Source organism: Amblyomma mixtum, chromosome 7 (genome assembly GCF_055824585.1).
Source record: "Amblyomma mixtum isolate Tamu chromosome 7, ASM5582458v1, whole genome shotgun sequence".
Taxonomy (NCBI): Eukaryota; Metazoa; Arthropoda; class Arachnida; order Ixodida; family Ixodidae; genus Amblyomma; species Amblyomma mixtum.
This window is the reverse complement of record NC_143018.1, coordinates 1,514,703-1,542,691: the sequence shown is the minus strand read 5'-3', so window position 1 is coordinate 1,542,691 and position 27,989 is coordinate 1,514,703. Positions and strand designations below refer to the sequence as shown.

Here is a 27,989-nt window from a genome sequence, read left to right as displayed (position 1 = left end):
TGTAAAACTCAGATAAGAGGATTAGTCAGCGTGGTACAGGGAAATGTGAACAAGGCAAACAAAATAGGCTGGCACTGGAAGGAGAAAGGAAGGGGGGCATTTCAAAGGAAGGGCAAGGTCGGGGGGGGGGGGGGGGATGGCTCGAGTTCAGAGAAAGCCAAAAAGTGGGGGCGGAGGGGGGTAACAGGAGTGTCATGGTTTCCGAGAACTGGTAGTAGGGGTTAAGGAGAAAAAGAAGTAGAAAAAAAAAGGTGAACAAAGAGAGAGGGTGACAAGGCCGGAAATGTGGTGGAAGATATGACTTGGGAAGGGTGCAAAGAGCGACAATATACTTATGTGAGGTTCAAGGAAATGGTCTCACCACGTGCAAGACATTTCATAATTTAAAATTATGCTAACCCTGGAATGTACCTGAGAGATTCCAGGTTTCCTCTGGACATGTTAATCCCTGTTGGTTGCAGTGTTTTAAATTTGTGGATTAGGAATGCTTCTCTGTATTTTCTGTCCCTAGTCAATTTGAAGCCTGACTGAAGAATGAACAATTTGAGTTCGTCGAATTTGTGATGGCGTTGATTAAAATGGGTCGACACTGCCTTCTGTTCATTCCGTGTTGTGTCAGCCCGGTGCCCGTTTAATCTGGTACTCATTGTTTGCCCGGTTTCTCTGATATATTAAGGCGGAAGCCTTTAATGCCTCATCGTTGTAAGCAGGAGCTGTCGACAGAAAATGTCACGCTTTTCAGTTGGTCGAAACGGTCGTGACGACACAGTGCGCGAATTTAAAACGGGGCCAATTGTACTTCGCCTACTAACCATGCAACCAATTAAAGGGATCGTATAGTGATGCTCCAAGTAAGTTTGACTGAGTTTAGTTAATTGCTTACTTAACCAATTAGTCCAATTAACCTTTCTAGTCAGACCAGATAAATAAATAAAACTGAGTAAGAAATTGGCCGAGCTTGGGAATCGAACCCCGGTCTCCGCAGTGCGAGTCGAGCACGCTACCACTCCGCCATGCCAACTCTTTTTTTTTTTTTTTTTTTTTTTTTTTTTCTTTCATGGTATTTATTTACATGGTTTTGTATACAAAGCATATATATACATATGTGTGTGTGCATATACACACACAAAAACAACTATTTACAGAGCACCTAGGTAGGCGCTAGGTGGCAGAAACATAATAGTAACATATTATAACTAAAAGGCCGGTAAAGATATACAGCGCATCAGGAGAGGAAACCAATCCGGTACAAAGTCCGATTTTTTGTAAATGTCCGTTACCTGCAGCAACATTCGGCTAAAGTGAATTCTGGGCGAAACAACAGGTTCAACGTTGCGATCTTGCATGCGTGTTTTCCAAAGACTATGAAGTCCAATCAGAAGAATCATATCATAAGGATTCGAGTCAGGTTGGGAAACAACAAGGTAGCGCACACTGTAGGAATTTAGGAGAAAATCTTTCTGTAGCGTCCTTTGCAACACATCCCAAAACAAAATCGCGTCTTTGCAGTCTATAAAACAATGTTCAATTGTTTCAGGCACATTGCACAAGCGACAGTTTACAGAAGACACAAAAATGTTTTTCCTATCGAGCCACGTCTTGACAGGTAGAGTTTCAGTGTGTAATTTATAGAAAAATGTTTTGGTGCAAGGAGAAATTGGCATTTTACGCACTCGCTTTAAAACATCATGACCCATGAGCCCAACGTAGACGGAACGATACAGTGGGGGCGGGAAGAGCATGGATATCAAATCCCTGTACAGATTTTTGCGCGAAACAGAATATAAGTACTCATTTGAAAACCGAACTGTCAAAAAACGCACGGAGGCATAAACTTCCTGCATAAAGCCTAGTAAACGGGGTCGTTCAGTAAAATTGGAAGAAACTACTAAGTTCGGAAGTAAAGTCATGAAGTTAACCTGCAAGAATGCTCTAATAATCGGAAGGGAACAAGCACGAAAAAAGAAGAAACGGGCAACCAACTGTCTCACATACAGGTGCTCTAGGCCCAGGCCTCCTGCGCAAACAGGCCTGAACAGGTTATCACGCCGCATGGGCTCAAATTTGGAGGACCAAATAAACGTCGCAAATATACGATGGAAACGCTGTATGTAATGTCTGGCGCAGTGAAGAACCTGGAGTACGTAATAAATTCTTGTTGCCAGAAAGGTGTTGCAAGCCTGGGCTCGACCAAAAATTGAGAGGCGATGCGGTACAAATGTCTGAGCATAACGCTCAACAGCCGGAACTCGCTCTCTCCAGTAATGGGCACTGGATTTGTAGGCATGAAGTGGAACGCCAAGATATTTAGGAGGCACACAAGACCATTCTATGCCAGCGTACAGAGGTGGAGTTGTGCCCCATGAACCAAACCATAGGCCAGAACTTTTGGAGCGATTCATTTGAGCACCAGAAACGATGCCGAATTGATCTATTGTGGACAACACATTATCAATGCTGGGCTTGTCAACGCAGAAAAATGCAAGGTCGTCAGCATATGCCAGCAATTTGACTTCATTACCCAAAATAGGGAACCCATGGATATTACTGTTACGCAAAACACTCAAACAAAGCGGTTCCAGGTAAAGAGCAAAAAGCAGAGGAGACATCGGACAGCCTTGCTTCACAGAAGAGCGGATTGGCACAGGGTTCGAGAGCTGGCCATTAATGATCAATCGTGTTGAACAGTTGCTGTAGCAAAGCTGCACCCCTTTAAGTACAGTAGAACCCACGTTTGCTCGCTCTAGAAGTGAAAACAGAAATGAATGGCGAACGCGGTCAAATGCTTTCGCAAGGTCAATCTGAAGGAGGGCAAGCTGCTCATGACAGCTGGAGGAATATTCAAGTATTGTCCGCGCAATGTGCACATTACTTTGAATGGAGCGGCCTCTCAAACCGCAAGTCTGGTGAGATCCAATGAGTACCGACATTGCAAATTGCAGGCGATTTGACAAGACTTTAGCAAAAATTTTGTAATCCACATTTGCCAATGTAATGGGCCGATAACCTTCTACGGAGCGCAGTTTTCCTTCATCAGTAGTTTTCGGAATTAGGACTGTGTGGCTTTTTGTAAAAGACTGAGGAAGGGCTCCTATATCCAGCCCCACTGTGAAGACCCGCAGCAGGACAGGAGTGAGAATAGATTTAAAAGCCTTGTAAAATTCGCTTGAAATGCCGTCAGGACCAGGCGTTTTTGAGACAGGTAACTGATCAATTGCATGTTCCACCTCTTCCTGCGTGAAAGAGCCGCTAATAACAGAACAATCATCTTCTGATAAAGGGCTCACTAAGGTGCTGAAATACGCCAAAATTTCCGAATTATGCACATCAGGTGAAGCACTAAACAAGTCTGTGTAATATTCTACAAATACGGTCATCACCTCATTTGTACTGGACACTAGTCTGCCATTGGACATCATCCCCGAAATAAACTTCGCAGTCGCATGACGGCGCTCATCAAGCAAAGCCTGTCGTGTCGGGTGCTCACATTGCAGATCACGCTTGGTACGAGATCGAACACGGGCACCCCGGTAACGTTCTGCATCAAATCGTTGTAACTCACTTTTGATACTAGCTAATTCATCAGTATATAAACCAGGTGCTTCGCATTCCATTTCATACAGATTGTACAAATTTTTCCTGAGTGTCTGCTCCTGATGTTTCCTGTGAAAGGACCGCACGGAACCAATTTCTATAGCTGTAGCACGCACGTCTTGCTTAAACATTTCCCAAGCGGCGAACAGCGGCATCTTGCTCGAGAGACAGGATTCCAGTTGCGAGCGGACACGAATTACAAACTCTTCATCATTAATTACTGAAGAGTTCAGCTTCCAAAGCGCCCATTTCGGCCTAAATTTTGAACAAACACTGCCTCCGAGGCGAGCAACCACCATGCAGTGATCAGAGAACGAAACTGGTACAGTCTCACAGACCAATCCTCTGGAGACAAGTGAAAAAGATGCATAAATTCGATCTAGGCGAGCGTGAGAATGGCCCTGAATGCGTGTGAATAAGCGGAAACCAGGACATGAACTTCCGGTATCAATGAGCCCTGCATCTTCCGTAACAACAGACAAAAATTCACCGCTCCTGTCCCTGGGTGTATCAGGACCGGCACGATCAGCTGGGTCGCACACACAATTAAAGTCACCCATTAGCACAACATGCCGGTCACAGTCCAGTAAGCTGGCAATGCATTCAAAAAGAGTAATGCGCTGTGGCACAGTATTAAATGCATAGACATTCATTAGTCGCCATGGCTTTCCATAGAGAAGAAAATCGCAGCATATCAACCGGCCCTCATTATCGACATTATAGGTCAAGCCCGAACAGGGGAGTGTCTTGCGCAGAAACAACCAGCAACCCGCCGACAAGCCCACAGCATGCGTTACGAGAACATTATATTCAGATAAAAAGGGCTGCAGGGCCACCTCAGTATCCTCCTCACTTTCAATTTTCGTCTCCTGGACGGCGATAACATCAAGGTGCCTGCTGCAGAAAAGTCGGCGGAGTTGCACCTGCCTCTGGCGAGACCTAAGGCCACGTACATTCAGTGTTGCGAATACTAACTCTGCGGAATCAGCCATGATGACTGTAACTAATTATGCCTACAGTTCCCTGTTCTTGTCGGTAGACGGCGATGCCGCCTGAGAACCACCGCCAGGCCTCCTGGACCGCGAACGTCGGCACTGCTCCTTGTGCCTCGACGCGCGACGCCGACGGCGATGAGTGCTGCGCACCGGGTCCTCATCGCCACTCGTTTCGGAAGCGCAGGACGCACGGCGCTTCTGAAGCGGCTCGTCTGCGGAACCAGGTTCAGCGTCCGCTGGAAGAAGGCCCTTATCCGGAAGCTGCTGGCCAGCATTGACAGGAGGAAGCGAAGTGTCCGCTGTGGTATCCGTAGTGGCCTCAAGGACGGCCACTGGTTCTCCACCAGCAGCAGAATCCGGCGCCTCACACCGAGGCGGCGCTGCATGGTCATCCGCCGGCTCTTTACACTCCGCGGCAGCACTTTGGGGAACAACCGGTGCACTGACACTCAAAGGCTCAGCTACAACGGCGGCTGGCAAATCCCCAGTCGCGTCGAGTACTTCTGTAGCGTCCATGATGTGCTCCTGTAGAGCGTCGTCAGGGGGCCGCACACGATGCCGCAGCTTGTCAGCATACGTCACGACGCACTCCTCCGCTGTGTGGCCGAAACGCCGGCAGTCGTCACACCGCGGCGTACGACAGTGCCGACGAATGTGGCCAACACGGTTGCAACGTAAACACAGAGGTGGTCTGCCCGGAATTAGAACAAGGCTCTGAACGCCGCACACAGTCAGCTGATGCGGAACATCACTAACCCCGACTCCATCAGCAAGAGACAGGACGACATCACGGCTTAGAGTTCTCATCTGCTCCATGTCTGAGACTTTCCAATTTTCCGCTGAGATAGATGTCACCTTCCCGTACGCCTGAAGTGCCTCACGGATGAAGCAATCTTCCAAGCGCTCGGGAAGCCACAAAAGCTTCAGCTTCACCTCCTTCGGTTCCGGGTCAACAACAACGCAGCGGCGGCTCTTCACCAAGAGATCGCCGCACGACACGAGCTTTTCTTTTGATTGCGCAGATTTGCAAGTCACCATCCAGACGTGAGACATCTGGAATTGTCCGATGGAGCTAATTTCTTTGAGGTCTATGACGTTCCGCAGCGAGTCTCTGAAATCCTGTGCCCTGTACGGGCGTCCGGCAAGATCTGCATGCAGGAAAACGGAGTCGGTCACAAGCTTACCGGTTGGGAGTCGGGGCAGAACGATACGGTAGTCATTACTGCCAGCAAAAGCCTGAGCAGTACCTCGGCCAGAGGCCGATTGAACCTTTTGTGCGGAGAACATCGAGGAACGCGTCCGCTTCGAACAACGTCTTCTTCTTTCTCCTCCGCCATGCCAACTCGATGGTTTGGAATGAACAAAGGTGCGTCTAGTGAATACGGTATCTTCGTTCACTCCCATCTTCCTCCCTTCCCGTTACGGCGAGGTTTAGGTGTCCACCGAGATATGCGAGACACATTTTCTTTCCTCAAAAAACAATTTACCGACGAGCAAGTCGTATTTGTGCGCGTTTCTGATTGGTCCAAATTGTCGTGACGTCACCATGCGCGAATTTACGGGTGTCCACCGAAATATGTGAGACAGTTACTGCGCAACTTCCTTTCCTCAAATACAATTTTCGTCTATAGTGTCGACTGAGATATGTGAGACAATGAATGCGTAATTTCCTTTCCTAGAATACAATTTTCATTTTCTTCACTACGGCCCCTCTTCTTTCACTCACACTGCCTCCCTTCCTGTACGGCGCGGTTCAGATGTCCGCCGAGATGACAGAGAATTACAGCGCCATTTCCTTTCCTCAAAAAGCGTTGCGTTCAAAGGGCAAGGCATCGCGCCGAACGGATGGTGGTGTTCCGTGGACTCCCTGGCAGCGCTGCAACACGCTATCGCGTTCCACTCCTAAAGGCGAAGCTTAAGCGTCATTAATGAGCAGTTGATTAATGCACCAACAAAATGGGAAGTGAACAATCGCGTAGCAGAATGCAGCACTCAGGCTTTCGCCTTTCACCACTTTAGCGGCTAAAGTTCCTCGTAATTTTTGTTTCTGGCAGAAGGAGCACTGGAGCATGTAGATAATATTGGACGATGTGCAGTCAAAACTGGTCTTTATATCGAAACTGAAATCGCTTGCCGTACTTTTAACCGTAATGTCCCTTTGTAAATGTTTGCATGTCTTGCATCTAGGTAGAGAGCATGAAGTTACTGTCGGTGGTGGTTTCTTACCGAGCCTAGCATGCACCAGGATGTCCCTCAGGTTTGTGTTGCGTCTGTATGTTACCCTTGGTGCGTCGGGAAATATTTTCTTGAGACGGTCGTTACCAGTTAAAATAGGGTGGTATTTCCGCAGGATATTGTTTATGTTTGGAAGCGCGTTTGAGTATTTCGTTATAAGTGCAGGAGGTCGTTGACTGTTAGCTTTTGTTCGTTTTTTAGGAACTACATCTCGTTTCAAAGTGGTTGCTCGTTGGAACGCATTATTAAGGGTCGTCTGTGGATGGTTTCTGGTGATTAGTGTGTTTTTTAGCGAGTAGAGGTGTTTCATGTAGTCGTCGTCGTCGCTACATATTCTTCTTATTCTCGTTGTCTGTCCTACGCATATACCTTTTTTGGAGTGTCTTGGGTCATGGCCAGTGAAATCTAAGTATTGTTGTCGGTCAGTAGGCTTCCTGTAAAGTGTGGTTTTGAGCTTGCTATTTTCTAAATGGACAGTGGTGTCAAGGAAATTGACTTGCGTTTTCGAGGAGTTGAAGGTGAATTTAATGCTGGAGTGGCATGAATTGAAATGTGTGACGAATGCCTTCAGGGTCTCAGCCCCATGCTCCCATATCATGAAAATGTCGTGTATGTACCGCAGGTATATAAGTGGTTTTTTTAGAAATCAATTTAGAAGTTTAGATTCTAGTAGCCCCATAAAAATGTTCGCGTAGGTGGGTGCGAAGGGAGTGCCCATGCTTGTTCCAAATACTTGAAGGTAGTGAGAATTTTTTGGCGTCCAAGTAATGGCAGACAACATAAAGTTAGCAGATGACCTGGTATTTCCTCCTCATTATAAAGTCGTTCGCAAGGACAGGACCTCAATGGGTGGTGGCGTAGCCATTCTCTTAAAAGACTCTGTAGAATGCGACCTTGTATATGATGTTCCTGACCTTGAATGCCTTTGCATAAAAATTTCTTGCTGGGGTCATTCTTTCATCCTGTATGGTTATTACAGGCCACCAGATGCCACACCCGACTATCTTATTAAGCTACAACATCACCTGTCTCATTTCCAAAATAAGAAAATACTGTTAATAGGTGACTTCAATCTGCGAGATGTGTGCTGGGACCGCTTACAAGGTGGTGCTAGGTCTGGGAGCAGTGCAGACGTTCTGTTTGATGTCATGCTTACTCATGATTTAGCTCAAATTGTAAATCAACCTACTCGTGTACAAGGTACATCTTCCTCTATACTAGACTTAGTTTTTGCTAGCCGTCAATATTCTATGCATACTGTATCGGTCGAAACAGGCATTTCAGACCATCACCTCGTAAGCGTATCGATAAATTTAGTTAAGTCCCCTTACCACAACAAAAAAGCCAGTCACGTTCGTTGTTTCAAGGATTATTCTAGGGCTGATGATGCCGCAGTGATTGAACATATGGAAACTTGTTTATCGAGCTTCGATGATAATGATGATGTCTGCAAGCTGTGGGAGCGATTCGTCGAAATGTGTCAATATTGTCTAAATGCCTTCGTTCCGAATAAACGCAAAAAAGTTCACAAACGCACACCTTGGATGACGCGGAAGATTATTCAACTGAAGCGAAAACTAAAAAGATCTAAGAAAAAAAAACGACCAGTTAAGTCAGATTGAAACGCTTAAAAATAATCTTGAACGTGCGGTTCGTGAGTCAAAAGACTTGTACTTTAACACAACGTTACCCAGTTTTGTTAAAAATGACCCAAGTAAATTTTGGAACTTCCTGAGTGACAGCAAGAAACATATCTCAAAAATAACAGCGGAGGGAGATACTTTGACTGATCCGATTGACATTGCACGCCATTTTAATTCTTTTTTTCACAGCGTATTCTCTGAAGCAGGTGTACAAACTGTACAAAGCGCATCATTTTCCTGTATCGGAGGTTGACTTTGTTAGCCTCCCTGGTGTATTTGCTTTGCTTTTAGAACTGAAACCTAAAACTTCTTCTGGTCCTGATAATTTACCAAATGTATTTTTGCGACGCTATGCCGAAATAATTGCGAAGTTTCTTTTTGTGTTGTTTAAAAAATCTCTGCTGTCATCAAAACTTCCGGTTGAATGGAAGACTGGTCGAGTTCTTCCCATCTTTAAAAAAGGTGACTGCACATTACTACAAAATTACCGTCCTATTTCTTTAACTTCCGCATGCTGTAAAATGCTCGAACATATTATTGCTAAACATATGAACAAATTTCTTGAAGAACACTCCATATTAAGCGACTTTCAGCATGGGTTTAGAAAGGGCTATTCTACAATAACACAATTAGCTACAATAGTACACACTTTTGCTAAAACACTGGATATTAATGGTGAAATAGACACCATATTTATGGATTTCAGCAAAGCATTTGATAAAGTTCACCACGGAAAACTCATTCAAAAACTAAAAAACATTAATCTTCCAGACATTTTAATATCGTGGATTCAAGATTACCTCACGAATAGAGTGCAATTTGTTTCAGTCGATGGGTGCAGCTCCAGTTGTCTCCCAGTCACCTCTGGGGTGCCCCAAGGAAGCGTCTTTGGGCCTTTGCTTTTTCAGATTTACATCAGTGATATTGTTAATGTGGTTACTCCAGGAACTCATATTCGCTTGTTTGCTGATGATTGTGTTGTTTTCCGTCAAATTACGTGTACTAACGATCAAAACGAACTTGACCAGTGTCTTCGAAATGTTCTTGATTGGTGCAGCGAGTTTTCCATGGTTCTTAACACTGAAAAAACAGTTTCGATGCAAATAACACATAAAAAGAACCCAATTAACCACGTGTATACACTCGGATCATCAACACTAAAGCAGGTTAATAGCTACAAATGTCTAGGTGTAACAATCACAAGCAGTCTTTCCTGGAACTCACATATAGATAACATATGCTCCTCTGCATTTAAAAAGCTGTGTTTTCTGAGGCATAAACTAAGAAATTCACCTTCTCACGTAAAACTGCTAACGTATAACACTTACATCAGGCCAAAGCTTCAGTATGCTTCGGTTGTTTGGGACCCATTCACTAAACTTAACATATATAAATTAGAAAGGGTTCAAAGAAAAGCTGTTAGGTTTATCTATTCCAAATTTAAAATCACCGACTCCCTCACTGACCTCATGGCGGCTAACAATATTGAAACACTTGAAACGCGAACAGGAAAATATCGCCTTGAGTTTCTTTATTCTTTACTTAACCATAAGTTTGCTTTGGATCCTTCACAGTACATATCCCCTTTAACCACACGTTATACCCGACATCATCACATTCACTCATTGACACCGTATTTTGCGAAAACTGACTGTTTTAAATATTCGTTTTTTCCGCGGACAATATCCTATTGGAACCATGTTATGACATCGTAATAGTTTGCAATATTTGTCTCCTCATTTTTATGTATATTTCTTTTCATTGTGTTCTGTATCTTTTGAGTTTTAAGAATATATGACTGTCCTGCTTGGACCCTGAAAAGGGTCTGCAGTATGTACTAAATAAATAAATAAAAAATAAATAAGTACCGGCTGAGAAACACATTTAGGCGGACGCTACAGCCCACTCATGCTCCCTCTCTCACTCTGGCCAACACTCAACAACAGGCCACCCAAAAAAGCGACAACACCCCGCAACGAACACAGCCTGCCCCCGCTAGGACCCAGGACACCTCCACACAGTTCACTCCAGAGACTCGCGACGCTGGCACACAGACGGTAACCATGGATCCCACACCAGCGGAACAGCACGTAGGAATCACACCGAAAGTAGCCACTAAACAACAAAGCGACCACTTCACACAGACACCTAAGCGATTAGTGGCGCACACTAGCACCCAGATTGTCACTGACGCGGACCTCGACACCGATACCACCCTCAAACAGAAGTCCCCTAAACACACAACACCCGTCAAGAGGTCCACTCGGCACAAGCGCAGATGACTTACATCTGGCAGCACCAATCGCCCCGAACCCAAAAGACGAGTTTTCCTGGTCGCCAGAAAACTAGCCGCTAAACAAACTAACTACCGATTCCACTTACACACTTACAAATCCTACTCGCAGCACAGGACAATACCCAAAGGACTTCGAGTTAATGTTAGGTGCTCCCTCGGTGCGCTCAGGCCTGAACTCCTCGCTCGATGGGAAAAGGTTTCAAATGAAGCATCCCTTTCATTCATAGCTATTTTAAAAGAACATTGTCAAGAGCAGTTAAATTCCCTCGATGATCAACTTAGTAAGATAGAACTAAATTCGGACGAAAGCCAGGCACTAGCAGATTTTGTAGCCAGAAAGGAACGCAAGCTGCACGATAAACAACAGCGTAAACAAATTAGAGATAAATTTCCGCTAGATACGAATACATCTGGACAGTTTAACAACCGCCCTCCAATTTCGATAAAGACAAAAGATACACATTTTCCGCCGCAGGACACTGACAGCAACATTGTCGATATTTCCAAATCCCTAAGTGATAGCGACAAACGGATTCTGAAGCATGGCCTTACATTTTGTCCAACTAACAATAATTTTAACGAGTATCAACTTCACAGAGATCTCATAGAATTTGCGCGAAGATTGCGAATTAAGGAATTGTTTGCCGAAAAAGCAAACACCCCGATTACTAACCTAGCTCTTTCCGGTAACACCTGGTCAACACGTGCTCACCCTACTGCAGTAACCAGCCTTGATCCCATCCCTCTCAAAGCCGAAAGCGCGAGGACGCCGGAAGCGCAGCAGAGTCCCGAATTAGACTTGTACATTAAATCTGTCTCGAAATAAATTATAGACCAAACAAAACAAGCTCGAAAACGCAGAAACATTACCCCAACGGAACAGGCTACTCTGAACCACTTAGCTTCTAGAACCGATATAGTCATTAAACCTGCAGACAAAGGAGGTAGCATAGTTATCCTGCCGGCCGAAAAATACAAAAAAAGAAGCTTTTAGGCAACTTAACAACCCTTGTCATTATAGGAAATTAGATTCAGATCCCACTTCAGTGTTCTGCAAATTGATTCTGAACAAACTGGCAAACTTATTATCAAGAGAACTAATCACGCAGTCCGACTACCACTTCTTAAATCCGCTAAACAAACAGGCAGGACACATTTACCTACTTCCCAAAATCCATAAGGTTTCCGCAGAAGACTTGTTTACCGCAGATATCCCCGGCAGACCTATCGTTTCAAACAATAACACGCCCACAGAGAACTTATCAATTTTCCTGAACAACTATCTTGCAGATATTCCCACCCACCTCCCTTCCTTTCTCGAGAATACCACGCACTTTCTCAGCATGATAGAGTCTCTGAATGACGCTTCCATTATCGCAGCAGATAGCATACTTGTCACACTTGACGTCGGCGCTTTGTACACAAATATTCCCATTAATGAACGTATCGACGCACTCTCCAAAATTCTAACTCAAAGTCCTCACCCGCACGAAACTGAAGTGTACCTCACGCTTCTTGAATTGGTACTAACACTCAACTACTTTGAATTCAATTCTTCTTACTACCTTCAAGTATTTGGAACAAGCATGTGCACTCCCTTCGCACCCACCTACGCGAACATTTTTATGGGGCTACTAGAATCTAAACTTCTAAATTGATTTCTAAAAAAACCACTTATATACCTGCGGTACATACACGACATTTTCATGATATGGGAGCATGGGGCTGAGACCCTGAAGGCATTCGTCACACATTTCAATTCATGCCACTCCAGCATTAAATTCACCTTCAACTCCTCGAAAACGCAAGTCAATTTCCTTGACACCACTGTCCATTTAGAAAATAGCAAGCTCAAAACCACACTTTACAGGAAGCCTACTGACCGACAACAATACTTAGATTTCACTGGCCATGATCCAAGACACTCCAAAAAAGGTATATGCGTAGGACAGACAACGAGAATAAGAAGAATATGTAGCGACGACGACGACTACATGAAACACCTCTACTCGCTAAAAAACACACTAATCACCAGAAACCATCCACAGACGACCCTTAATAATGCGTTCCAACGAGCAACCACTTTGAAACGAGATGTAGTTCCTAAAAAACGAACAAAAGCTAACAGTCAACGACCTCCTGCACTTATAACGAAATACTCAAACGCGCTTCCAAACATAAACAATATCCTGCGGAAATACCACCCTATTTTAACTGGTAACGACCGTCTCAAGAAAATATTTCCCGACGCACCAAGGGTAACATACAGACGCAACACAAACCTGAGGGACATCCTGGTGCATGCTAGGCTCGGTAAGAAACCACCACCGACAGTAACTTCATGCTCTCTACCTAGATGCAAGACATGCAAACATTTACAAAGGGACACTACGGTTAAAAGTACGGTAAGCGATTTCAGTTTCGATATAAAGACCAGTTTTGACTGCACATCGTCCAATATTATCTACATGCTCCAGTGCTCCTTCTGCCAGAAACAATTTATATTTATTTATTTATTTATTTGAAAATACTGTTGGCCGCGAGGCCGTTACAATGGTGGGGCGTGACACTTGGAAAGCAAAAAGGTTTCGACGATTATACAAAAATACAAAGTGAATCTTCATCTATACAATCATTTCTTACCGCGTAATGTTTCACTTTTTATACAGAAGCAGTGTTAATAAATATTAACTTGAAAAACAGTTATTTCACACAGAAAATGAAAAAAAATAACAACAAAAATTGCTACATTCCCGGCCTTCACCTTAGGTGAGTTGATTAGGCGTATGACACACACACAAAAAAAAAGAAAAAAAAAACTTTTTAGTGCGAAGTTGAGATAGCTTTTTCGAAAGTTGTTAACGTACTGGACTGTAAGAGAGATGCTGGTAAATTATTCCATTCTGCTATCGTCTTCGGAAAATAAGAATTAGCATACACATTAATGCGTGGGTTCGGGGTTTGGTAACAGTATTCATTGCTTGCTCTGAGATGTGTAAGTTGTTTTGGGACCAAGTAATGGGAGCTATTGATATTGAAGGAATTTCTTGAGAGCTGAAATAAAAATTTTAGTCTGGTTACTCGGCGACGTTCGGCTAGAGGTGGTAAATTGAGAACACACAACATCTCTGTTACAGAATCAGTACGTGCATATCTGGACAGTATGAATCGAGCTGCTCTTCTTTGCACACTTTCAAGTTTTTTTATCAAGCCACTTTCTACAGGATCCCATATAATGCAGGCATATTCTAATGTTGGTCGTACATAAGTTAAATAGGCAGCTAGCTTGGCAGACTGTGAGGCCAGTTTCAATCTTCGGCACAAAAACCAGAGTTTCTTTTCAGCGGCTCAACAGATTTTTAGTACATGATTTTTCCAGCTTAGATCTCTAGAAATGAGGACTCCCAGGTATTTAAGTGTTTCCACTGTAGTAAGTGCGGTAGATCCTAGCGTATAACAGTACTCATGGACATGTTTTGTCCTGTTCGTGACGCGTAAAACTACTGTTTTCTCTTCGTTGATTTTCATTTTCCAGCATTGGCACCATTTTTCGACAGCTACGAGAGCATCATTAAGCGCTTTTTGATTATCTGTATTATTTATACAACAGTAGAGCAGGCAGTCGTCAGCGAAAAGTCTCACTGTTACATCTTTATCAATATGGGAAGCAATGTCGTTAATATAGATTAAAAATAAAACGGGACCCAAGACGGACCCCTGAGGTACACCGGAGGTTACGTTTAATAATTCTGATTTACTGCCATTGATTTCGACAAATTGAGTTCTTGAAATTGAGAAACCGGGCAAACAATGAGTGCCAGATTAAACGGGCACCGGGCTGACATAACACGGAATGAACAAAAGGCATTGTCGACCCATTTTAATCAACGCCATCACAAATACGATGAACTCAAATTGTTCATTCTTCAGTCAGGCTTCAAATCGACTAGGGACAGAAAATACAGAGAAGCATTCCTAATCCACAAATTTAAAATACTGCAACCAACAGGGATTAACATGTCCAGAGGAAACCTGGAATCTCTCAGGTACATTCCAGGGTTAGCATAATTTTAAATTAACAAATGTCTTGCACGTGGTCAGACCATTTCCTAGAACCTCACATAAGTATATTGTCGCTCTTTGCACCCTTCCCACGTCATATCTTCCACCACATTTCCGGCCTTGTCACCCTCTCTCTTTGTTCACCTTTTTTTTATACTTCTTTTTCTCTTTAACCCCTACTACCAGTTCTCGGAAACCATGACACTCCTGTTACCCCCTCCGCCCCCACTTTTTGGCTTTCTCTGAACTCGAGCCACCCCCCCCCCCCTACCTTGTCCTTCCTTGGAAACGCCCCCCTTCCTTTCTCCTTCCAGTGCCAGCCTATTTTGTTTGCCTTGTTCTCATTTCCCTGTATCATGCTGACTAATCCTCTTATCTGAGTTTTACAGGTTCACCCAGCGCCTCCCCCCCCCCCCGTCGCAGCCCCTTCAAAGCCTTTGTTCATTACACAACCGCCGGATATAAATTTTTCCACTATTGCAGCTTAACGAATCAAGATTCACCTGCCTCCCCTTCCTGACACGCATCCCCTCCCACACCACTTTCCTTCCCCACCCCCGGGGCCTTCCTCCTCGGAGCGAAGGCCATATTTAATCCCTGCCAATGATGAACGCTTTGCCCAGACGTAGACAAGTCCTCTTGTCGAAACGTTCTCTCAAGCAACCTGAGGTTTTCCCCTCCCTTGTTCATTTTGTGATCGCCAAGGACCATCTACCGCACCCTCTCTCTACCATTGTTAAAAATATGTTTTGGTGCTTTCCAAAAACTAAGCCTCTAGCATGACCATGTCAAAATCTGTCGAATTTGGTTGCACCTCGCGCATCGTAATTCATAGCGCATGCGGTGTGGTGGAGGTAAGCAATGGTAACGTTTGGGGAAAAAATACCTGTCCTTGCGCCTCAACACATGCGTGCTAGCTTATGCCTGTACGAGCGCAATTACATGAGTTTATTAGAGGTTCACCACTTTTTATGCATTCGCAAAGCAAAATAACCCAGAATCCTAAATAACCGCTGCCTCTTTACCACACAGTCTGTGCTTAGCAAGGTGGCACTGACGGGGACGGTGAAACTTAACGACAACAATCGAAGTAGACTCCGGTCTTGCTCAGTCAGTTGCCGGTTCAGTAACAGTGCAGCAGCTGGGTATCCGAGAGCATGCGCTACAGCCGTCGTCGCTTCGGCTGAAGTCTTGCACGCAGCAGGTACACGACAAATCGGGCGAGGCAACCGTCAGTATGGAGTTCAAAGGCAAAACGCCGAACCGCCTTTTCCTAGTCACCAGAAAGAGGTACCAGTTTACAGGGCCGGAACTGGTCCGATGCATTGGAAATCCGGCAAAAAGAACTGGCAATACTTCGGAACCCCTTGCAAGCGCTCAGCTGTCACCCAGCAAAGGGGTGACAGTTTAATAACCTATTTCAAGACGGATTCGAAAAAAGCCGCGGTTCACCAATCCACGTTGAGCTGATCAGTATGGCTGCCTGAGAGTCTTTAGAGCACGACAAGTATCGCTCTCGGTTCGCGCAAAGGTTGATCAGGCAATTATGATGCTGGTAGAACAGGCCATATTCCAGGAGGTCCGGTATTCCCATAGGGCCAAGCCAGTCGTGCCGGTGATCAAGAAGAACAGAAGCATGCGTCTTCGCGGGGGAAAGCAGGGGCACTGTTAATAAACAACGTCAGACTGAAACATACCCGCTGCCGACAGTTGATCATCTCTTTCTTAAACTGTCAGGCTGCTCTGTGATCTCATGATCACAGAGCAGCCTTGGCATGGGCTTGGAAACACAGCTTTGCTCCTCACTGTAAAAACCCATCGGTGTCTTTGCAACGTAACGAGCCTTCCCTTTGAGTGTGATCCTCGCCCATGATGTTTCAGGCGAACACACAACATCTGGCAGGCATTCCAGAGACGCAAGTGTACTTAGGTGATATCGTTGTGGTAGGTCCAGACGCGGTAGAACAACGCAAGAACCTAAGGTTTGCACTGGTAAGGATGCGAGAGGTTGGGCTTCGTCTAGGCAAGGACACAGGTGTCCTCGATGCTGCAGACATCATCTTCCTCGGCTACCGAATGACATAGGTGAAGTGCATTCTTCTGCCGAAAAATTCAAGGTGATTCATTAGGTTCCGGAACGGAAAAACAAGCCAAAGTTGCGTTTCTTGGACTGTTCAGTTTCTCTAACTTCATCCTGGGCATCACACAACCTACAATCACTTCACCCTAGTAAGAGCTAAATCAATAAGAAACCAACAGTTCTCTGAATAGCCAGATGATACATCCAGTATTTGGCAGTGCTCACGCACTATAGTTGGTATTAGCTTGTGCCGCGTCTCCTCACGGGCTAGGGTTCGTTTTAGCCATGTGGAACAAAACGGCTGACAGGCATCAGTCACGTTAGAGTCAAGAACATTGACTGCTACTGAGCGCAACTACTCCTAAAGAGATTTGGTTGTTTCGTTTATGGGAGTTTAACGTCTCAAAGCGACTCAGGCCATGAGGGACGCCGTAGTGCAGGGCTCCGGAAATTTCGACCAGCTGGGGTTTTTAGCGCGCGCTAATATTGGACAGTACACGGGGCTCTACAATTTCGGATTTATCGAAATTCGACCGCCGCAGCCGGGATCGAACCCGCATAGTTCGATTCAGCAGCCGTACGCCATAAGCACTGAGCCACCGCGATGACTCTCGCAAAGAGATAAGAAAGCTCTTAAAGCAGCTGCAGCAGTCAGTAAGTACCAACATCGTATTTATGGTAGAAAATTATTCACCACTGACTTTTATTGCACACATACTCCTGCTTGGAATGCTGCACTCAAGAAAGCCGATCAGATTGGTGCCCTCAGCGTGTAGGCTGCGTTAGAGATTGCGTCTTTTCCAATAAAACTCTGAACTAGTCTGCATACCATCAGAAGAAACGGCTCTTGCAGAGATATCTGCGGAATTCACCTCTTCCACTCGAAGAGATTCAGTTTTGTCTCGCGTATATGGATGGCCTCACGAACAATAAACAGGTGTTTACCAACCTTGTTGCCAAAGATGCGATAAACTTGCCACCTATAAGCAGTGTGTCCGCTGGGGCAAAAGATTTTTTTCTTATTGCCAGAGCGTGCCTTCTGGCATAAATTATTTCCTGATATCTTTCATGAGATGAATGGTGCTGCGAATTCTGCGTTACGCGCATGCCGGAATTGTCCGAATAAAAAGATTTGCTACAGGCTATGTTTTGCGGCTGGGATTTACGAAGGCGTTGAACAGGGAGAGCGCAGCTATGGAGTCCGAATCATTAACGGAATGCACCACCTCATGCTGCAGTACCGCCCTAGGAACCGACAGAAATTCACGCTTTAGATTACGCATTGACTTCGCAGGTCCCTTTCAAGGAAAGACATTCCTTCTCTTCAGCGACAGCTACCTCATATGGCTCGAGTTGCGTATCGTTTCATCCGCATCGACTGTGTCTGTCGTGAGGGAGCTTTGCGGAATTCTTGCAACTCACAGTATGACAGTTGCCTCAAAAGAACGAACTCTTCTTCAAGTTAATGAGTTCAAGCTCTTTCCCACTGCTGTAATACTCGCCCCGCTCTAGCTGAACCTTAGCACCCAACGTCCATTGGCGAAGTTGAACGACTTAAATAAGGAACAACGCAGTCACTCAACGCTTGGGTCGAGGAGACGTAGAAGTGAGCCTTTCACGCTTCCTAATTGGGCAGCATATCCTACCAAGCACTTCAAGCAGAAGTGTCTCAGAGGTGCTGTTCGGAAGACAGCTGAACTCAGCAATCGGTCTATTGCATCATGAACAAGCAGCAACGCAAACGAGGCAGCAAAGAAAAGGGCACACATTCCAACCTGAAGACATACTTTTCATAAGAAACTCCGGCCCCGAAGAACAAAGTTGGTTATCTGGACATGTCATTGCTCGCTATGCACCCTTGTCATGAGAAATCGAGCCAAATAACCACAAACGCTGGAAGAGACGCATAGATCGCATGACGAAGCACACTTCAGCTGTGGAAGAACTATCCGCTTCACTGCGTCATAACAACGACCAACTGACTCCCCTCTCGGGTTGGATGCACAGAAGAGCCATCAGAACTACAATGCACAGCGAACTGCTGGCGAACCATCGCAGCAAAAAGAAAGCTGAAGTCCGTCAGCTGAGAGCAATCTAAAATAGAACGACACATGACATCTCTTTTCGGATTGGTCGCTCCACCAACAACACATCTTGACAACGTCCACACCAATATCTTAAGCCCTCGCTCACCTTCTGCTGGATATTCCTATCTTTTGCATAATTGCATCGATGGTTTCACTCGCTGGCCCGAAGCTTTCCCTCTGTCCAATGCCACCAGTGCGACCATCGCCAGAATTGCTCGTTGCCGACTGGATGTCACGATACAGAGTTCCCTCGAATGTCATCACCGAGCATGACACTCACTTAGAATTTCCTTTTTCACACATCTTACTGACCTGCTTGCTTAACATTGCCGTTTACCATCCCATCGCCAACGGCATAATTGAAAGGTTCTATCGTTCACTAAAGGCAACCCTGAAAAAGCAACTGGATACCACTATCTGGACTGCATACCTATCATTTGTTGGGGTCAGCTTCCGGGAAAGTTTGAAACAAGATATCCGCTGCACTTCGGCAGACCTTGTCTTCAGGACCCCCCTTTGTGTTTCTGGTGAGTTTTTCCTGGTCAGTGTTTCGACTCCAAGCCCCTATCCCGCAAATTATGTGACGTAGCTCCTAGGCTTCGACACCAGGCTATCTCCGCACATTCCTCCTGAGCTTGCAACTTCCACTCAGGGCTTCGCTGGCAAGACTCCGTTCACAAACCGCTTCAGTGTACCTACGACGCCTAGTTCTGCGTAGTCGAATGACAGTATTTTCATTTTGGACGTTCTTGGACGGCCTGACAGCATTTCAATGAACCGCCTGTAGCCAGCCTTTATAGAGTTCTCCCCAGTGTACCTTCCTGTGCTGTTTCTCTGCCCTGAACGGCCGGCTGCCCATCTACGGCATCTTGCCCTGATTCTCCACTGCAGCGAAATTTCCCTTTCTGGCTCCCATCTTCAACGACCTGTTTCGCTAGTGGGGGGCAGCGCTGGTACCACGGAACACAGGTGGCAGCGACCTCTGATGAAGACAACGCCGAGGAGTATCCTGGTTGGGCTCCTTCCCCGCTCTGGAGCATCGCGCGGGTCTGTTCTGGCTGTTCAAAGCTGCGTATTGAACCCTGCCACTAATGCGAATAAATCAGTCGATGCTTCCCTAATCCCGGCCTCATCGGGGCCTCAAACTGAGCGCTGTTTATTTCAGACGAGCGCACAGAATGACATGACAGGACGGGCGCTGACTCCTACTAAATGAGTTAGAAAAAGCAGTCTACTTTTATTTAGAACGAAATTAGTGAGCGCATGCGCATTTGTCACCACAGAAAAACACATTGTAGAATAAGAAGGCTACACAGCTTTTATCGCTTGTTCTTCAGCCATGCGATTTCACTTGCTCGGAGGTAGACTGATTGTTCCTGATGCACGTGTCGCCTTTCTACTCGGTGAAGTATGTTTCATATAGAAGCGTGGCAATCTATGCTGACGTCTCATTGCAAATTTTTTTCCAGGTCGTGCTTTACAGTTGTCATCGTTGTCCTTGTCAGAGTGGCAGTTGACCGGTAGATTCTGGATCAAGTCTGATGCGCTTCCTACCAATCTTAAAGTTCTCTGGCACTTCCGTTGACACAACGCCCAGTTTGTCCGACACATATTTTCCCACATGAAAGGGCGACCTCGTAGACCAAACCAGTGGCGCACCGGACGTACAACTTTGCGTGTGTCATTCCACAGCCGGCAGTCACAGGGTCATCACTGCGGACCTTGGGGCTCATCTTTGCCACTTTACACGGCGCAGAGATGACCACAGGGACGGCGTACTTGCTGCCAAACCGTTTGAGATTATGGGACAACTGTGAATATACAGGGTCACCACTGGTTTGGCACTGTCTAGTTCTTTTCACCTCCGTGTTTTATTTGGCATTCGCTTGATTTTCTGCAAGAATTTCAAGAAACAATGCAACACGAACAAGCCCCTCAACGTGTTTTATTACAAAATCGTCTCGATGCGAGTCAAGCGAACTCTCTCTTCTCCGCTGAAACACTTTTTCACACTATACACTAGAACAATAAGCTTTTCTCTGCGGCAAAAATTCTCCTACAATGCCGGCACCTCCTACTGTTGGGTTAGTTCGCATAAGTGCCGATGTCGTCTAGACAGACCAGATAAGTGCGGTCAACAACTGTGGACGCAAGTGCTGGGCAGTGACTGGTCAGCGCTGCGTTTATTCCGCTTAACCGTATACCCAAGGACGCTAGCGAAACAGACCACATCACATTTCTTTAGCGCGGTAAGTACGCGCTCCTCTACAGAAAATGCTTTCACACAGCGTGTGTGTCGTTCCACAGTTTGTCGTGTCTATGCCCAAGAAAGCAGGCACAGCAGCTTCGCCTCAGAGAAATTGAGGAGGATAAAAAGTGCAGTTTTACGTGAGGGTGTATAACTAATAGTGTAGATGTGTATAATTATTTTTTAAATACTGTTATTGATAAGAAGTTTTGTACTTGTGATAAAATTGGTGCTTTTTTCAGGATTATTATATTGATTCCATTCTCCTGCTACTACCTGTTTACTCTGGCTTGATATGCGGAACTGTTTGCCTTTATCTGACAAACCATTTATTTCTCGTCGGGGAGGCAACAGATCGTGAGGCTAAATTCCCAGCTTTTCCTCTATTCCTCTCCAGAAGAAAAATTAGGAATATTATTATTATGAGTAGTACCTCGCTGAGAAATGCAGATTCCCAATCGCACTTTTTTCGAATGTAGCCCCGGGTAGCTACAATGACAGTTGATGAGGCGAATGCCCTCGCTGAAATTGACACTAAAATTGCCGGTCTGATACTCGTGTAACTATCACTTATGCGCACAATAGAGAAAACTAAAAAAAAATGCCAACAGGCAGTGTTGCGCATAATGAAGGAAATGCCAATAGGCAAGTACGAGGGTAATCCCAAAAGTAAGGTCTCCAAAGGGCTGCGGCCACAGGGAAACTGTTTGCGTCGCTGCTCGCCACGCTGTTGTTCCTCGCCTTCCAAACAAGCCATGACTCAGCGCGAAAGGGACTGTCAGTCTTGGCACGGCAGCCATTTCAAATGGAGCACCCGTTTGCCGCTACCGCCAGGTGCGAAGTTAGCGCAGTTATTCGATTGTTGAACGCAAAAGGTGTTCAACCAATCGAAATTAATCGCCAGTTGACGGAAGTGTACGGAGAGTTGTGCATGGATGTTAAAGACGTCCACAAGCGGTGTAGGGAGCTCGCAGCTGGTTGCACTGAAATTCACGACGAAGAAAGAAGCGGGAGACCGTCAATTTCTGATGAGACAGTCGCAAAGGTCGAAGAAATTATGCGGCAAGATCAGAGGATCACACTCGACGAACTCTGAATTTTGGTTCCTGACGTTTCTATAAGCACTATTCACAAGATTTTGACAGCAAAGTTGAAATATTGGAAGATGTGCGCAAGGTGGGTTCCGCGAATGCTCACAGACGACCATCAACGGCAACGCGTTGACTCCTCCCGCCAATTTCTTCGGCGTTATGGAGATAAAAAGGAAACCTTTTTGGATTCCATTGTTACGGCTGACGAAACCTGGGCATTCCACTTCACACCTGAGGCCAAACAAGAATCACGTGAGTGGTGGCGCTCCTCTTCGCCCAAGCAGCGAAAATTCAAGCGAACACAGTCGGCCGGCAAAGTCTTGGCAACTCTGTTTTGGGATCGAAAAGGGGTATTGTTGGTAGACTTCATGGCTCCTGGAAGCACAGTGAACGCAGACAGATATTGCGAGACCCTTAAGAAACTCAGACGGGCGATTCAAAATCGCAGAAGAGGAATGCTGACCAAGGGCGCGAGTCTTCTCCACGACAATGCTCGCCAGCACGTTACCTGCCAAACCGTCGCGCTCCTGCAGCACTTTGGATGGGACGTCATCAGCCACCCACCCTACAGTCTGGACTTGGCACCAAGTGACTACCACTAAAAACTAAAAGAACATGTCGCTGGAAGGCGCTTCACTGATGACGACGACGAAGTGAAAGATGCGGTCGAACGCTTCCTCGACGTCACGGCGGCGAGCTGATATGACGTGGGCATTAAAAAACTGCCCCAGCGTCTGCAAAAATGAATATACCGCAACGGCGATTATCTGGAAAAGTAGAAGAATGGTCTGCCTTTTAAGTGATTTGTAAATTGCTTAAAACAAACAATTCTGTGGATTTATAAAAGAAGTGGAGAGCTTAATTTTGGTATGACCCTCGTATGACGCAAGGAAAATGAAAGACATCTTAGCTCCGCCTTAAGGTATGAAGCGGTAGATATGCGTAATTGGTCATCAGCGACTTTACATTCATAGTTCCCCGATTGTCCTTTTACCGCCCCTAGCCAAGTGGTGCAGCGGTTCAGCGATAGCCCACTGCCCAATAATGGCAGTTTTTTATTTTTTTTATTTATGAATACTGCGATCTTGTACACAAGATTATAGCAGGTGGGAAACAATGTATTAAGATACAAAAATACAGACACATACTAACAAACATAATTGCACACAGACAAATGAGAATTGCACATAGAATTGCACATAGAACAAAACAGAATTTTGATGCCGCCGGTGAGTTCGTGCGAACACCATTGCTCTTCCCGAGAAACTTGGCATCTCGCGATCAGTCATTTTATTTAACTACGATATGCTACGGTGGTCAGTTTGCTCAAAATCCCGTGGGTAGGTTATGATTACACCCCATGATCACATCACTTAGGCGGCCTACCTAGGTTATTTCTGCGGGGATACGTTGCACAGAATGCTGACGACAACGACGCTGCATTTTCTGCAGAACATCTGGCTTAACGGTATCGCGTTAATATATGTCAGGCCTCAGAGCGCGTTAGAAGGAAAACTCACTCAAAACAACACATTAGTAAATCACAAAAAAAGAAATAATGTTGCTGCTTGCCAGCCCCTTATTTTTCTGCAATCCGTGCTTCTTTGAAGCAGCGTTTGCAGAATTTTCGTTTTTCGCCCAAAATCAGAACATTTTCAGCAGTGCATCTCTTATCCATTGCAGAGGGCAAGTTTTGTTTGGCAGAAAACCCTGCGTAAACTTGGAAGCGAAAATATGCAGCGTGCATTTCTGCCGGCGCCATCGGCAGCCTATCCGCACTAGCGGAGTGAAAGTGCCGCCATCTGTACATCGATCTCACAGAGGGCAGTGGCAAGGGATCAAAGTTTTATAAGTAGGATGATTTGCAAACTTCCACATGGACCATTATCACTCAGGTAGCTGGACAAGATGGTAATTGCGAACAAAATGTTCTCACTAGACGTGCTACAGTGCAATGTTGACAAACAAGATGCCCCTACGCAACCAGATCCCGAAGTGAAATCTTGTCCAGATGCCCACACACATTCCTCGGTTCTCTGTTCCAGCGCCCTTATTCCTGTTCGTCGTCGTTACATTATTAATGCACGTGTTTGTAATAGTGTTTGCCTAAACATTCGATCACACACATACCCAGCTCTAGAATGACAGGTTTTAGTGGTCCGTCTATCTGCAGTTTCTGACGATATCAAAACATAAAATACATTTCTACGTACTTAAAATAATTACTGTTGTAGGTTTCAAGGTTCCCGAAAATCACCCTGCTTGCTGTAATAATTGCAGGGTCTCCAAAAAGAGCCTTAAAGCTGATCGTCTAATAAGGCACGAAATATCTTTTCATGCGGCGTCCCTCCTACTTTGTCGTTCTCTGCTAAAACACTTCCGGTAACTCTACTAAACAATGAATAACCCATGTAATGAGATCACGCAGTGAAGCCCGCTGAATATGGCAATAAGCTGCAACTCTCCGCAAACTTCCGTTCAAGCCCACTTCAAACAAAAAAAAAACAATATCAAGAGCACAAGGAAAACACACTTACATGGCAGTCATATTTTAATACTTGCCTGTATTAAATTAGTTGTGAATGCAACATCCAAAGGAATGGTAGTCAGTCCGTATCCTGTTAAATTTCTCTTGTGTTTATAAATATCATATGTCTCAAACATTTTTCCATCAACGTTAGCTGCTTTCACATCGATCCAAGGCCATGCCCAATAGATGTACTTGCCATAAACTTCAACTATGTCAACAATAGAAACATGCATATCTGAAACAGCACGACGTGAGTATTATCGATATGTTTAACATCAGTAGACTAGTGATGTGATGAACACATGACTCTGCCAGTGGTCTCCGACTTGTATCATTTCTAGCGATAACTCTGTGCCTTCCCCATGGTTTTCTTTCCCTTGATTCCAATTCCGTTTATACAGGAAACCTTGCACTATTTATCCTGCACTTTTAATGTCCAATTTCTCTTCTATGGCGCAATGATACAAATAAATCCAGAGTCGGTAATGCCCATTGTCCTGTAGTACCTAACACTATTCCTTCTTGTGTTCATTGTACTTTTTATTTTTTCCAATCACCAATTCTTTTCCACTCTTCTCTTCATCAAGAAGGCTAATACAAACGTGCTTAAAAGGTGCCAGTACGGCATCATTATTAAGGGCGATTTATTCGAGCACAGTCTTCAGGCGTATGTCATGGTGAAAGGCTCCTTGGAACCCTTGTCTGCAAGGACATCTGTGCGAAGTTCCCTTATCACGTGAAAAAGCCACGTACTATAAAATTAAAAAAAAATCTTGCCTACTAGAATGAACAGCAAACGCCAAACCATCACTGTGCCTCCTTTTAAATATTTTCCTTCGTGAGAAGCACCTCTTTCAACATGTAATTATCCAATGTGTTAATATGCGCCGCTACTCCTTACTGTCACTCTCTTGCAATACAAATGCATGATATTGTGATTGTTATGGGCGTAAAGTTTTCTTTTTTTTCTTTCTTTGCTTGGACACCTTGTGCATCCCAGGTTTTTGAAACCGCCAAAAAGACGCTGCATTGTAAGAGCACTCAGAATATTCTTATATTCATTATACATACTCAAGATGCGGATACGCAGCAACTGCTTTTGCAAGAAAGCCACTTGGACTAGGTACTTCTGGTTGGGTTCCACATTAGAATTTACTTAGTCCTCGTGTTGTTTGCATTAAAGAGCGACTTATGTTCTAACGCGGCTGTGAAGACATGAAGGCGGGGAAAGGAATTCACCGGCAGCAAGTTTATATGGGGCGAACATGTGCGCACAAAAAGAGCAAAATTCGGAAGTAGCAACACTAGGAAGTGCACTTCGCAGCGTTTGGCCAAAGATATCCGTCCTTCATGCCGGCTCGCTAGGTAACTGGTGCAATGAAACTTCAAAACAAGGTGCCTCAGGCACCCACAGCCTGGAACATGGCAAATACCGCCATACGTGATCATTACTATATCAGAGCGCTCGAATCGAGGCAAGTGATAAGGCCGCGTTCCCAAGGACAAATGCATGCTACAGGTACAGAATAAGTAAAGGATATGCTACACTTTTTTCTAATTGGAATCATGCCCCGCTATCGGATGTGAAGAAGCAGTTTGTTCATATATCGGATATGAAGAAATATAAGCACCCGCCGATTATAAGCAACCGCTCCAAGTTCTTATGAAAAAGTGGAAAATCTTTGTGCGTGAATCTAAACCATCATTTTTTGTGTGCTTGAGAAAGAGCGTGCAGCCAAGCCGCCGAGCACACTTCCTCACTCCGCTGTCCTGTCGGAGCTGTCGGAGGCAATCTTTTTAAATTTATATATTTAAACACGTTGGTCGGAGGTGCGCAGCGTCCGCGCCAAGATTTCCAGTTTTTGGTGTTGCTGTGATCCTACACCACACCATAGACTGCGGCACATAAAGCCAAAAACCTGCCGAAAGCGCATAACTGGTGAGACCAATAGCGCTATCAGCGCGTTGTCACGTGACCCTGGTATCAGCGTTACTCGGCTGGGTTAGGTAGGCTTCGAGCACGTACCGTTCCTTCATTTGGTGTGAATTGTTTGAGAGCAGTCATGGAAGTCGGCACGAGCTCTAAAAACTGAGGTATGGTATGGGATTGATTTGAAGAAAATAGCGCCAGAGCATGCAGACCACGAAAATACAAGGACGAGACAGAAAGCGCTAACTCACAACCAATTTTATTGAAACCAGGCAGCGCCTTTATATGGCGAAGTTTCACTGAAAAAGAAGGAGGAGGGCAGGAAAGGTAAAGATATCAAAGCGACCATCACAGCGAGCACACATGAGGAAGCGGTAACTAAAACAAAAACAAAAAAGTTAACAAAGATTATTTAAGGGCGGCATCTAAGAATTCGAACTCGGATGAAAAAAGTGAAACAGATGGGGTGCTGACACACCTATTGCCAAGTTTTCTTATGTGAAAAGCCTCCAGACATTCACGTGCCTTCTTATCTGCGCTTTTGCCAAGAATCTTAGTCTGACTGAATCGTGCCTCGCATCCGTCGCAACCCATAATATGCGCTACCAAATGTGCATATTTATCCTTTAAATCTGATAAATTTCGGGCATGTTCCCCCAAGCGCTCGTTGATGCAACGCCCATTCTGGCCGACATAGGTCTTCCCACACGTTAAGGGGATAGCATAGACCACTCCTGCGGAACACATGATGAATGGAGAGTCGTGCCTTATCTGGCAACCCCGCTTTCTTGAGCTGCAAATACGGGGGCACAGCTTTTTTAGCTTGTTGGGGGCGGAAAAAACGACACTCACCCCATGCCTGTTGGCCACTTTCTTCAAGTTGTGAGCAGTTTTGTGCACGTAAGGCACCACCAACGGCTTCTGTGACCTGCAACGAACCTCTCCGGAGTTTCTTCGTGTTCCTTGCTTAAGTTTCTTTAGAAGGGTCTCGCAGACAGCAGTCAACACTGAGCAGGGGAACCCAGCCGCCGAAAGCCGGCTCACCTGATTGTGGAAGCTAGCTTGCAACCGATGCGGGCACGACTTTTTCAAAGAAGACTCCAAGCAATGCGACGCTATTGCTCTTTTCACCGTCTTTGAGTGCATAGAATCATAAGGCAAAAGATCTTTCTTCGCGCGCGGGTAATAGCCCCAGCAA

General features: G+C 45.3%; 1 protein-coding gene across 1 annotated transcript; it reads right to left on the bottom strand.

Annotated features, from left to right (window-relative positions):
* Positions 1-4,607: 4,607 nt before the first annotated feature.
* LOC149334788 (uncharacterized) lies at positions 4,608-5,896 on the bottom strand. The gene is made up of 2 exons (XM_089553664.1): positions 5,837-5,896; positions 4,608-5,737 (listed from the first exon to the last, which is right to left on the bottom strand). Exons 1-2 carry the CDS (start codon positions 5,874-5,876, stop codon positions 4,608-4,610), a joined length of 1,170 nt encoding a protein of 389 aa, XP_089409790.1. The 5' UTR covers positions 5,877-5,896.
* Between the last annotated feature and the right edge of the window lie 22,093 nt (positions 5,897-27,989).